At 50.3% G+C, this 13,412-nt stretch overlaps 1 protein-coding gene across 6 annotated transcripts in view; it reads right to left on the bottom strand.

Annotated features, from left to right (window-relative positions):
• SLC39A11 (solute carrier family 39 member 11) overlaps positions 1–13,412 on the bottom strand; it is a 365,936-nt gene that overhangs the window by 163,288 nt on the left and 189,236 nt on the right. For 4 of the 6 annotated variants that reach the window (XM_043905660.1, XM_043905657.1, XM_043905662.1 and 1 more), the window contains one exon: positions 11,280–11,421. In XM_043905660.1, the coding sequence (XP_043761595.1) occupies positions 11,280–11,421 (142 nt within the window). The remainder of the gene's footprint in view (positions 1–11,279; positions 11,422–13,412) is intronic. The other 2 variants (XM_043905661.1, XM_043905663.1) reach the window with 1 other exon arrangement.

The raw sequence follows: 13,412 nt of genomic DNA, 5'->3' as shown, positions 1-13,412 counted from the left end.
GCGACCGCTTAATCCAATCGCTAGCGAAAAAATTGACTCTGAAGTCTGGGTCAGCTAATAGGATCCCGTTAGATGCCAGCATGGAGTCTTTATCTGCATCCCTACTGTCCTTTTCCAGCCCTAACACAGGTGGAGAGGAGGAAAGGGGAGAAGCGGGGTACAGGCAGAGCCCCCTGGTTGTATTGCAATAGAAGACTCCGAGAGAAAGGAAATTAACATGCTAATCTTCTTTATCCCCTGTCTGCAGGAGACGTGCGAGAAGCAAGAAAAATTCGACACCAGGTGGTTAATAACGCTAGTCAAGTGGGGCCGGGTGACAGGTGGGTTGGAGGATTGTCACCGAGACGCTTGAAGGATGACTTGAAGGAGAGGCGGGGTCTCCATAACAGACCCCACGGTGTCTGCACTTGTCACGGCGCTCCACCCAAATGTCTGGCGGGGACCCTGTCCACATTTCGCTTGGATGAGTTTAATTAGCTCTGCCAACGGATGAGCTTCCGTTCTGCAAAACCAACCAGAAGCAAAGCCTGGAGGAAAGCTTCACCCAGATCAGGTTTTCTAGAAAGAGGGGAGGGGGCCCCCCGATTGAGCTCCACACACAGAGGGAAGAAAGCACCTCTGAAGAGCTTTTCCAGTTACTGCACAACCAGGATCCGCTGCTCTGGGGTTGCAGACGGCACTGCTGGGCCTGACAGAACCGGAGAGAATTCTCCAAGGACCCTCCGTGCTGAGGGCGAGGGAGGAAGGAAGGGGGACAGGTCACTGGAGAGGAGAGGAAGAGGGATGGGGAGAGCCAGGCAGGAAGACACAGGTGAGAGAGAGAGAGAGAGAGAGACCAGGGGAGAGGGAGGGGCCGAGGGAAAAGAGACCAGGAGAGGTGAAACAGACAAAGGGCGACATCCAGGTCACCAAGCAGAGACGTCCTGGGGGAGTGCAGCAGAGAAGGGGAAAGGTTACCACGGCAACGCCCTGCAGGACCACACGGGCTGCCCAGGACGCTCAGAAACAACACCTGCAGCCCACGGCGGCCCCGCCTGCCACCACTTCCGCTCACCTGGGGGGCTGTGCCCAAGGCCCTACTCTCAGACTCCAAGGTCTCGGACCAGAACCCACTGCCACTCTGTCCCTCTTTGTGACACCAAGGACTCTAGCCGGCCAGGCTCTGCTGTCCATGGAATTTTCCAGGCAAGAATACCGGAGTGGGTTGCCTTTTCCTCCTCCATCCTTCTTGGCCCTTTCCGTAAAAGCCAAAAGGCAAGAGGGGAGGAAATAAACAGTTGAGATGGGAATGAATTAAGTAGAAAGGGCTCCTTGAGATCTTAAATACTTGAAACCAAAGTGCCACCTTATGCCTCTTCAGCTTAAGGAGCTTGTGCAAAAAATAACATCTGAAAAAACAAACAAACAAAAAAAAAGATCTGGAAAGAGCCGGGCTGTCGGGCTTTGGCAACAGCACCAGTTCTCTGGGTAATAAAAGCTTGGCAGGAACGTCCTAACAGGGGCTGGGGCTGCCCAACACACTTGTCTGCTCTGCTTCCCAAAAACACATTAAAAACACATTTCCCTGTTTAATAGACTTATGAGCTGAAATGAATGTGTCAGAATTCTAATAAATATGATGGAACCTGCTAGCCCAGCAAATGCTAAATTTTGCATAAGGAGATAGTATCCCTAACTCCTTGGTAGACAATGAATATTTCAAACAGAGAGGCCTGGCAGCTGCTCTGAAGGCTCCAATGAATTAAGTGGGGGTTTTATGACCGCCAGGATTAGGCGCCTCTGCATTCCTCTCCCCGTTTCCCCTCTCCCTTCCCATGTGCATGACAGAGGCTCCCATCACCACTAGCCCTCCTCTGCCAAATAACCAAGCTCCTACAGCCTGGCCCCGGAGGAGCAGAGGCTGGGGCTGGTGAGTGGACCCGGCTGAAACGTGTCCCCCTCCACTGGGAGGTGCCTCAGCGTGGGATCGCGCCTAGAAATAGAGTCTGCGGATGGGACGAGCTAAGCAGTGGGCACAGTGGGTTAGGGCGGGTCCGACGGTTGGGGTCTTTACGTAAGCAGAGGGAGATTCAGGCCCAGAGGCGCAGACACGCACACAGGGAAGTAGCCCACGTGACAACCAAGACCGGAGGTTTGCGGCTGCAAGCCAAGGAGTGCCGGGGGCCGCCGGAAGTTACTAGAACCCATGAAGCTGTTAAACAGCAGGACCCTGCGGACGCTTTGATTTCAAGCTTCCAGCCTCCGCAGCTGTGGGAGCATCCATTTCTGTGAAGACGCACAGCAAGTGGAACATCATACGGCAGCCCTGGGAGATTAGCCATCAGGAGAGCACGCCTATCCATCCACTGTGTGTGACCACGAAGCTCCCCCAGAGTCAGCGGAGTAATTCCTCTAGCGGGGACTGCATATCTGCCAGCAGCCTTGCAAGGCGGGACTTCTGATCACCTGCCGTTTTCTCTGCTTGCTGCCTCGAGAAACTCGCCAACTTCATCAGCGCTGTTTTCCACACTGATGACTCAGCATTCCCAGCGCGTCCAAGTACGGGAAGAATAGATAAGAAGGTGGAAATACAGTGAAAGAATCAAAGAGACAGAAAGGAAAGGAAGGGAGGGAGGGAGGGAGGAGGAAGGGAAGGGAGGAGAAAGGAAGGAAGGGAACAAGGGAGCAAGGAAGGAAGGGGGAGACGGAGGGAACCACGTTAGTGCCCTCACCACCCAGTGGTCCCTTAGGGGGTTAAGAAGGCAACGTTTCAAAGAAATCAGGCGCTATTAGGGGGCTGAGTTGTGTCCCCTCAAATGCATGCACTGAAGCCCTAATCCCCAGGATTCAGAATTTAACTGTGTTTGGAGATAGGGTCTTTAAAGAGGTAATGACATGAAAACGAGGTAATAGAGGTGGACCCTCATCCAATAGGACCAGCAAGCAGAGGAGATGAGGACACAGACAGGCGGAGGAAAAACCAGCCCAGGATGCAGGGAGAAGGTGGCCGTCTACACACCACGGAGAGAGGCCTGCAAAGAGAGCAGCCCTGCCCACTCCTTGACCTGAGACCTCAAGACTCCAGAGCTGTGAGAAAATGTATTTCTGCTGCCCAGGCCGCTCACCCGGCAGTCCTGCGTTGTGGCAGCCCTGACACGCGACCCCACGGCCTGGAGTCCCGCCAGGCCCCTCTGTCCATGGGATTCTCCAGGCAAGAATCCTGGAGAGGGTTGCCATTCCCTTCTCCAGGGGATCTTCCTGACCCAGGGATCGAACCCACGTCTCCTGCACTGCCAGGAGGATTCTTTACCCCTGAGCCACCTAGGAAATGTATACAAGCTGCAAACTGCCTCTGGGCCCAGGCCTCAGCACACTGACGGCCTAAAAGCAAATAACCAGGACAAGTGTTGCTACAGTGCTGAACAGTAGGTAGGCAGAATATTACACTACTCAGACGCGTGAAAGAATCTATAAAAAGTATCCACGTAATGAGGGATACTGATCTCTCCTGAGCTGAGACACAGGGAGGCTCACTCAGGCCTCCCACACAGAGCCCAGTCCCAGAGGGTGTTTCTGTGTTACTTGTTTTATTAAACATTCACGGTGCTACAGAGCTCCTGGTAATGATTATTGTTGAACACTCTGCTGTTTATCCTTTGTTGTTATTGTTCACTTAGTTGTGTGTGACTCCTTGTGATCCCAGCGCGCCAGGCTTCCCTGTCCTTCACTACCTCCCGGAGCCTGCTCAAACTCATGTCCACCGAGTTGATGATGCCATCCAACCATCTCATCCTCTGTCACCCCCTTCTCCTCCTGCCCTCAATCCTTCGGCGAAATATTTTTATCCTTTGTCCTTCGGCAAAATATTTTTGTTTGCTTTGGTTTTTTGCTATGAAAACGTGGCACATTTTAATAGCCTCAGTGTTATTGCCATGTACTGACAGGTTTGGTTTGCAGCCCTTTACGTGAAGAAACCCAGGTTAGGGGCCTTGGCCCAGGAAGGACGTGACAAAAGCAAGAATTGTCTGCGTTTCAGGTCCCAGGCAACTCCTCTCAGTGAGGCCAGGAGAAGACTGGAAAATGTCCCCTAACCAGCCAATCACAGAAAAAAAAAAAATCTAATTGCTAAAACCACATGCCAAGGCATTAAATTTACATGAACAACTGTGAAGTTATTCTTTATCTGTAGAGATCTTACTGATACAAATTCAAAAGTACTAATAATATCTCAGAGACGTCCCTAAACACATTATTTTGGAGACCTAGTCATTTTAAGAAAAGAGCTATATCTGACTCCTGATCAAATTTAAGTGTACTCTGCCATATTTCAAATGGAGAACCAACAAAGGCCTCCTGTAGACCACAGGGGACCCTGCTGCATGTTCTGTGGCAGCCTGGATGGGAGGGGAATTTGGGGGAGAACGGATACATGTGTGCGGACGGCTGAGCCCCGTCGCTGCTCACCTGAAAACTATCACAACATTGTTAATCGGCAACACCCAATACAAGATAAGATTCTTTAAAAACCCACAAATCTAAGTGTACTAAGTCTGACTGGAAATGTCAGTGACAGCAGTCAAGGAAGACTTGGAAAATTAAAAGATTTGTCAGAGGAAGCTTGAAGCTGCTTAAATAAGCCCTCTTTGCTTCCCTAGGACCCAACTATTCTGAGGAATTTCAGTGCCGAGGAAATCGAGGAGTTGGGAGCTGGATGCATGAGGCTGGTCTTAGAGAACAGACAACTGTCCCCCGAGAAGGGAGTTCACCCCACAGTGACTGGCCGCCCCCCAAGCCCCACACGTGTGCTGAAAAACCATATCCTCCAAAGGCCAGCCGGTGTGAAAACCCGCCTGTTGCGTTCACCTTTAGGGGCTAAGACTCTGTGCTCTCAATGCATGGGGGGACCAGGTCCCATCCCTGGGCAGGGAACCAGACCCCACACGAAGCACCTAAGTGTTCTCATGCCGCATAATAATAATATAACAAAAAAAAAAGAAGGAAACTGTCCTTGGTTAAAATGCAAATGCACGAGCAGGGTAAAACACTGTCTATTACTGATGCCTCCACATCCAACGCTTGATCAAATCTTCTTCCCAGAGGCACCAAACGGAGGATATTTAACGAGAGAAATGGGGGAGAGGAATGATTCCCAGCTCGAGATTGAAAGAGGACAGCAGGATACCTGGAGAGCAGCTGGGGGCGCCTTGCGGAAGGGGAAGGGCATCTGAGAGCATCCCAGCTCCGTCGTGACGCTGAGTGAACAAGTCCTGTTGGTGCTCATCTGGGGGTGGGGCACTCGGGAACCTTGGGCCAAAAGAGGTTAAATTCTGTCTCCCAAGACCAGTTCTAGTTCTACCAGAAAACGCCACCCAGCAAGGCCAGAGCATAACCAATGAGGAATTCAAGATGTTAGACTAAGATAACAAACAATACACGTGGCCAGGGTTGGTAAATTTCTCCAAATTCACAACCCGCTTAAAGCTAGGTCTGCATCAGTTTCATTTTGCAAAACATGGTTTCCCGTCTGCCAAGCTGTCCAGGTAGAATTATCTTTGCCAGCTGAATTCTCCCGACAGAACAGAGTAAGACATCAAGGGAAAACGGGTCTCTAACAGAGTCTCTTCTGGCTCGGGCTTGCCTGTCTTGAATCCCCATTCACGTCTCCCCCAACCAGCTTTGGAAAGGTTCACGGATAATAAATAGAAGCCACTTCACAACTAATTTCCCAAATTAAATCCACCTCTTTCTCTCCTGGAAAATAATGCCTACTTCTGTTCCTTCCACAGAAACACAAAATTACATTCAATTTTCCATCTGGCATGCTAATGGATCCATAAAAGAAAAAAAAAAAAAAAAACAGTCTTGGAGAGTTTCAGCTTCCTCTCTCAGAAAAAACAAGGAAATGGGGAAGTTAACAATTACCTTCCCTGGTAGCTCAGCCCGATAAAGAATCTGCCTGCAATGTAGGAGACCCTGGTTCGTTTTCTGGGTCAGGAAGATCCCTGGAGAAGGGATAGGTTACCCTCTCCAGCATTCTTGGGTTTCCCTGGTGGCTTAGATGGTAAAGGATCCGTCTGCAACACAGGAGATGCAGGTTCGATCCCTGGGTCAGGAAGATCCCCTGGAGAAGGGAATGGCAACCCACTCCAGTATTCTTGCCTGAAGAATCCCATGGACAGAGGAGACTGGTGGGCTACAGTCCATAGGATCACAAAGAGTTGGACACGACTAAGCAACTAACACACTCACTTTCACTTTCAGCCTAAAGAGTGACTTCCCAGGTGGCACTAGAGGTAAAGAGCTCACCTGTCAAAGCAGGCAGACATAAGAGACGTGGGTTTGATCCCTGGGTTGGGAGGATCCCCTGGAGGAGGGTATGGCAGTCCACTCCAGTGTTCTTGCCTGGAGAATCCCATGGACTGGAGTGCTAAGGTCCTTGGGGTCGCAAAGAGTCGGACACGATTGAAGCGACTTGGCGCGTAGCCTAAGGAGAGTGCTCGTGAGAAAGGAAAAAGACAGAAAGAAAGTTCACTGGCAGCTGAACGGGGTTACTGAGGTGAAGAAACCCAGGTTCCAGATAAACACGGAGGCCACGGATCCATCTGAAGTGTGATGGATGTTACAGACTTTTGTCTTCCAAAAACGCACATCTTTTTTTAAAATTGGAGCATAGTTGCTTTACAACGTGGGTTAGTTTCCGCTGTACAACGTGACTCAGCCACATGTACACATACATCCCCTCCCTCGGGCGTCTCTTCCACACCCTGCCCCATCCCTCTCGGGCATCACAGAGCGCTGAGTGGCTACACGGCCGCTTCCCACCAGCGGTCCATTTAACACCCGGCAATGTACACAAATCAGTGCCGCTCTCCCGGCTCATCCCACCCTCTCCTTCCCCCGCTGTGTCCACAAGTCTGCTCTCTACGTCCGTGTCTCTACTCATCACTGCCATTTTCCTAGATTCCTCAAAAAACACGGATCTTTCTACACAAAGCTCCAAGAGGTTCACAGACTCTTCGGTGCCCACTCCTGGGCGCCAGATGTACAGAACCCCTGGCCTAATTTCCAGAATTTACTCAACCACAGAACCACCTGCAGAGATTATTAACACATGGGAAAATCTCTCCGCTGCATTAACAGCAAAAGACGGTAAACACCCTCAGAGGCCATCAAGAGGGGGACTAATTAGGTAAGATCACAGCCAAAAATAAGAATGGGATGCATCAATGAATGTTCCCGAAACAGAAACCAAAATGTATCATGAAGTGAGAAACACAAGGCACAGAATAAGGGGGGCCAAGTACGATGGGGTGAACATAACATCAAGATTCCCAAAAGGAAACACAAGAGCCTAGAAACAGTGTCTGTGTCTGAGATGGGAATCTGGGCCATAAAGGCTCTGAAGGTGGAAGAAAAACTACTTTCAGTTGTAACCCGTGTCATTATTTTCTTAATTAAAAGAAAGTTGGTTGGAGATAGGTACATAGTTGGGGTGGGGGTGAGGATGGGAGAGACACAGAGACTGATTTATGAGAACTTCTGGTCTAGCTGTGACCCAGACTATCCCCAGCCCTGAGAACAGTGGATATTGTAAAACGTTTGGCACCGAGATGTACATGGGAAAGCATCATAAACACATAAATGCTTTCCCCGGCGAGGGCCACTGCTGAGACTCGGGGCAGCTGAACCCCTGTCTCGCAGAGTGGCCCTTCTGGCTTTTCCTCTTGTTGAACCAATTACAGGACATTACAACAGCAGTGCCAATATTATTTTTTAGAGGCTGATGTTATTCACTAAACACCCATTAGACCAATCTCCGGGCTCCATTTATAGCAAGCTTAAAGGCAGATCCAGATGGTACAAATAAGGCATGTTCAGACTTGATCTGCGCGCGGCCAGTCATCAAACAGCCATTATCAACTTTCGAGTCCTTGACCGCCTGACACGCACAGGTGTGCCCAGGCGAGAAGAGGAACAACCTTTCCGGAGGTGGCTGGGTTCCCTCGGGCTCTGCAAACCATCTCCACACTCCCCCCAAACCCCCGCGGGCTGCGTTAGCCCTCGGATCCGAATGGTTAGCAACAGCGACCGAGGGTTGCCTGGTAACCTGGTAACGGGCTCTGCCTAGGTGCTTCCGAGCAGAGGACAGGATGGCATTGCCTCCCACACAGCCTCTGCTCGCTACCCCGCCCTGGGGTGGCCAAGAAGGTCCAGCGAGCCTGGGAGACTTTCCAGCAAAGTCAACTCCTGAGGCAGGAGGACCCTGAAAGGAGGGGCTAGTCGCTCAGTCGTGTCTTTGTGACCCAATGGGCTGTATGTAGCCCACCAGGTTCCTCTGTCCAAGGGATGACCCCGGCAAGAATCCTGGAGTGGGTTGCCATTTCCTCCTCCAGCGGATCTTCCCAGCCCAGGGATCAAACCTGGGTCTCCCGCACGGCAGGCGGATTCTTTACCAGCTGAGCCACCGGGGAAGCCACTAGGGATGATGCTGAGATAAACCAAACACAGACTCAGAACTAGGCGGAGCGGGATGACTGGCCAGAGAAAACCCAGAAGAGATGCCCCGCGGAAGTGATTTAAACGACCACGAGGGCATGAGTCTCTCTGAGTCTGCCCACGCCTCCGTCCACACGTACTGTACTCTCTTCCTCCTAACAAACACTTTACTTGTTTCACTAATTTCCATCTTTGTGGGGTTCTTTTCTGCAAAGCTGAAGGGCCCAGGCCTCGTCACTGGTCACTGGTCCAGTGGCCGGGATTCGGGGCTCTCACCACCGGGGCCTGACCTTGGTGTCTGACCGGGAACTGAAACCCTGCTTCCAAGCCACTGCAGGCGGAGGCCACCCAAGATCAGTGCCACTGGCCCTGTATTCTCATGGTCCCATGTCAAAGGGATCTCTTTTTACCTTTTCTTTCTTTTTTTTTGCTTCAATTAAGTCATAGTTTATTTGCTAATGATTTACAAGTTGACAATGACCTTGAAGATGGTATTGCCAACACTTCTTTTTTTAACTAATTTATTTTAATTGGAGGATAACTGCTTTACAATATGGTGTTGGTTTCTGCTACACACCAACATGAATCAGCCAGAGGTATATGCCCTTTTTTACTTTTTTGATTGACAGGCACTGAACCTTTCCCCTGTGGCCTTGAAGATTGAAAAAATGGGAGAGAATAAGATCTGGGGAAACAGTGACTGACTTTATTTTTCTGGGCTCCAAAATCACTGCAGATGGTGACTGCAGCCATGAAATTAAAAGATGCTTACTCCTTGGAAGTAGAGTTATGACCAACCTAGACAGCATTTTAAAAAGCAGAGACATTACTTTGTCAACAAAGGTCCATCTAGTCAAGGCTATGATTTTTCCAGTGGTCATGTATGGATGTGAGAGTTGGACTATAAAAAAGCTGAGCACCGAAGAATTGATGCTTTTGAACTGTGATGTTGGAGAAGACTCTGGAGAGTTCCTTGGACTGCAAGGAGATCCAACCAGTCCATCCCAAAGGAGATTAGTCCCGGGTGTTCACTGGAAGGACTGATGCTGAAGCTGAAACTCCAATACTTTGGCCACCTGATGCGAAGAACTGACTCATTTGAAAAGACCCTGATGCTGGGAAAGATTGAGGGCAGGTGGAGAAGGGGACGACAGAGGATGAGATGGTTGGATGGCATCACCGACTCAACAGACATGGGTTTGGGTGGACTCCGGGGGTTGGTGATGGACAGGGAGGCCTGGTGTGCTGCGGTTCATGGGGTCACAAAGAGTCGGACATGACTGAATGATTGAACTGAACTTAACTGAGGATCTGGCAAACTCCTTCACCCTAGAGACGGCTCAGAGTCAGGACCATAAAGTCTTCATTGGGAATCACAGGAGATCCAACATGCAAGAGCTGGGGAGAACTGGCAGAAAGCCTTCTGTCCCTGAGTCCCCACGACTCGGCATGAAAAGTGACCATCTTAACTGGAGGATGGTGCCCCACCCTGGCCACCAGACAGCTCTCGACTCTCCAGGAAAAGGAAGACGGCAGACCACACCCGAGGGGAACTGACTTGAGAATGCGTGCGACTGGACGTGGTGGGCAGAGTTTTCATGCTAACCCTCTGTTACTTGAGCTCCCGTTGGATGAATTTTCACTTCCCAATTAAATCCCACATCGGAAGAGGTGGGGGGCCATGAGCTTCAACCCGAGTGGAGGAGGTGTTCGAGTTCCCATGAATAATTCTTGCAGGACATAATCTGAGCACAGGTAACTGAGAACTGGCTGAGGCATGGCTGTAACTCATGTAGGTTACAGGATCTCTACTCCCGAGGTCTACGGATCATTTCAGAGACACCGCGTACACGTATCAAATTAAAATGCCAGCCTGGAAACGTGAGAGGACTCACTCCCTTAAATCACAAAGGTGAAGACGGGAGCCAGTCACCGGTCTCTCTCCTCGATTCACCCAAGAGAGAAGAACTCCAAGCAAGAGACAGGGCGGCCGCTTTCAGCATCCTTTGCCTGGTTTAGTTCCTGAGTCTGAGATGTACAGAAGTGGAGGAAAAGGAAGGGACAACGTTTCACAGCAACGCGGGACTTAAATAAAGGCAAAGGAAAAGAAAGGACGCCACCTCTCCTGGTGCCAACTGGCACTTAGAGTAGCCAACTCCAAGTGAGCCACAACTGGGCAAGGCAGGGGAAGTCTACACTGAGGCCGGAGACCAGCATCATCTTTCAACTCCTCAGGGGGCACCGGCCCAGTCTGCACCGCCCCCATGGAGATTCAGGAATTGCGCCCCCCCCCCACCCCCCACCCTGATTTCTCTCGGGGAGGGCGCACTCACTCTAGCCTAAAAGAAAATGCATGCCTTTGCCATCAGTGTTCTTCGGTTTTCAGGCTCCAGGCTGAATCAGTGAAAACAAGACCCAAAGTTCCCCAGATGAACCAGAAAGATGAAAGTCACGTCAATGGAAAGGAACGTCCAGGGGCCATCAGAGAGGGGGAGACAGAGGGACAGAGGTCTGTCCGCTGCAACCTGAATCAGCCCAGTCCCACCAGAGCAGCCCACCGGCCCACTTGTCCAGCTCTGGGAAACAGCCAAAGGTCCTATTACATACTGTGCTCTAAGCAGTGGTTTGGAGAACCAATGTGGAGGGGAGGCGCGCGGCCAGATGCCGGCTCAGCCCCGGGCGACAGCGAGGTGGGCGCCTGGCAAAGACGGGGCGGGGCAGCTGGCACGTCCCGGCCCCCGCTCCCGCCCCGGCTCCGGTCTCTCCTGTCTGACTCCGCCCGCGGTCTGCAGCAGGGAGCTTGCCTGAAAGAAGCCCAGCTCTACCTATCCGGATGGAAAGTTCGCTCTCGGGGAAGAGCATCCTGGCACCCTCCGGGTCGGACTTCTTCATCAGCGCAGGGTCCAAGTTCAGTGCCAGGGCCGTCTGCGGGTCTTCCGCTGCACCCTGAAACGAGAAGCGGGCCATCACTATAGCACCTCCTCTGCCTTCATCCCCCAGTCCCTCCAGCTCCCAGGGACCCAGGCAACCTGCTCGTCTCCACCGAGAGCACGGGCTGCCTGGGCCAGACCTAGCTGTCAGGCCGGGAGGAGTCATGAGCAAGGTCACAAGCTCTCTGGCTGCAGAATTTTGGGGATGACAACAACTGTGATCGGAGGCGACCGTGCTGATCCCAGAAATGGGAAAAACACACACTGGGCAAGAGCAGATCAAACACCAAAACCTCCCTCTCCTTTCACCGCAGGGCAGAGGGCAGAAGGGACTCAGTTCCTGAACCGTCAAAAGAAGCCTGGATGGCAAGTCCACCCAGGGGCAGCCTCAGTACAGGAACCAAGGTCAGCAATTTTCAGGAATTCAGCATCTTCTGGTTTCTCATCACATCAAACGAGGATGAGAGGCAAACAGAAGCATCTCGAAAGGAGGAAAGTGAGAGTCCTGGAGGACACGGCACATCTGAGGTTATGCCCAGCTGGCCTTAAATCACGTCACCTTCTGCTTTGTCCATCACCAGTTATTTTGACTCTTCTTTGCATTAGCTGTGCAAAGTCTTGATTTTGATCCCCATTGTTTACTGAACAAACATTTACTGACTGTCAACTTTCTGGATACTTGGTAAACTACCAAATTCTAGCTCTTCTGGAGCTTACAGTTCAGTGAGGAGCAAACAAGTGAATCTACAATGGGGCTGTGAGCCTGTCTTCCAAAGACATCGATGGGACCCCTAGAACCCTAAGGGAAGGTGAACAGAATCATCTCAATGGCACGGAAACAGCAGATATTTTCTGAAGACCAGGCAAAATAGTTCCAAACAGACGGAAGTTTCCATTTAAAACGTGTGTCCCTCAAAATGACAAGTACTGTATAATCCCACGTACATGAAATGCCTAGAATAGGCAAACTCAGAGACAGAAACTAGAGCTTACCAGCGCTTCCCTGGGGGCTCAGGTGGTAAAGAATCTGCCTGCAGTGCAGTTAGTCCTGGGTTCGATCCCTGGGTCGGGAAGATCCCCTGGAGAAGGGAATGACAACCCAAACCAGTATTCTTGCCTGGAGAATCCCATGGACAGAGGAGCCTGGCGGGCTACAGTCCAAGGGGTCGCAAAGAGCTGGACATGACTGAGCGACTGACACTTTCACTTTTTCACTTTCGGAGGCTGGGAAGAAGGAGCGGGGAGTTACTGCTAAGTGGTTACAGGGTTCCTGTCTGGGGTGACGAAGCTCTGGAGATGGATGGTGGTGATGACCGCACAGTACTGTGAATGCAATTAATGCCGCCGAGTTATACATTTTAAATGGTTAAAATGGCAGATTTAATGTTATGTATACATTATACCATAATTTTAAAATAACGATGCAATGTACTAAACATAATGGTACACTTTGAGTGAACATCAATAAAGCTGTTAAAAAGAAAAAATAATAAAAATAGCCAACTTAGTGGATTAAATAAATAAAATGTGTGATCTCATAGAGGAGAGGAGAAGGCTTAACCATCCAGACAAGGAATGCATCTATTTATAAGCAAATACTAAACCTGTGTTCTTGGGTAAGTTTCAGAGGGGAATCACAAAAGTGATGCCTAGCTGTATCTTGCATAAATACAGACATACACACCTTCTTGCTCATCAGGGATCAGAAAGAGAAATGATTCTGGTATTTAACTTCATTATTTCTGTCCAACTAAAGGTAAAAAGTGGAACATAAAGCCTTCCTCTCACATCCTCTGACTTCTCCAATATATCTCTATTGTCCTAATCATTTATTTCCAATGCCCCTCATAAGGCACTTTTTAAAACTGAAGCAGAGCTGATTTACAATGTTAATTTCTCTTGTACAGCAAAGCGACTCAGTTATACATATATACACACTCTTTTTCATATTCTTTCCCATTATGGTTTATCACAGGATATGGAATAGAGTTCCCTGATAGTGCACTT

Source organism: Cervus elaphus, chromosome 5 (assembly GCF_910594005.1).
Source record: "Cervus elaphus chromosome 5, mCerEla1.1, whole genome shotgun sequence".
Lineage (NCBI taxonomy): Eukaryota > Metazoa > Chordata > Mammalia > Artiodactyla > Cervidae > Cervus > Cervus elaphus.
Note: the sequence above shows the minus strand (reverse complement) of the source record. Positions and strands in the feature narration are given on the sequence as shown.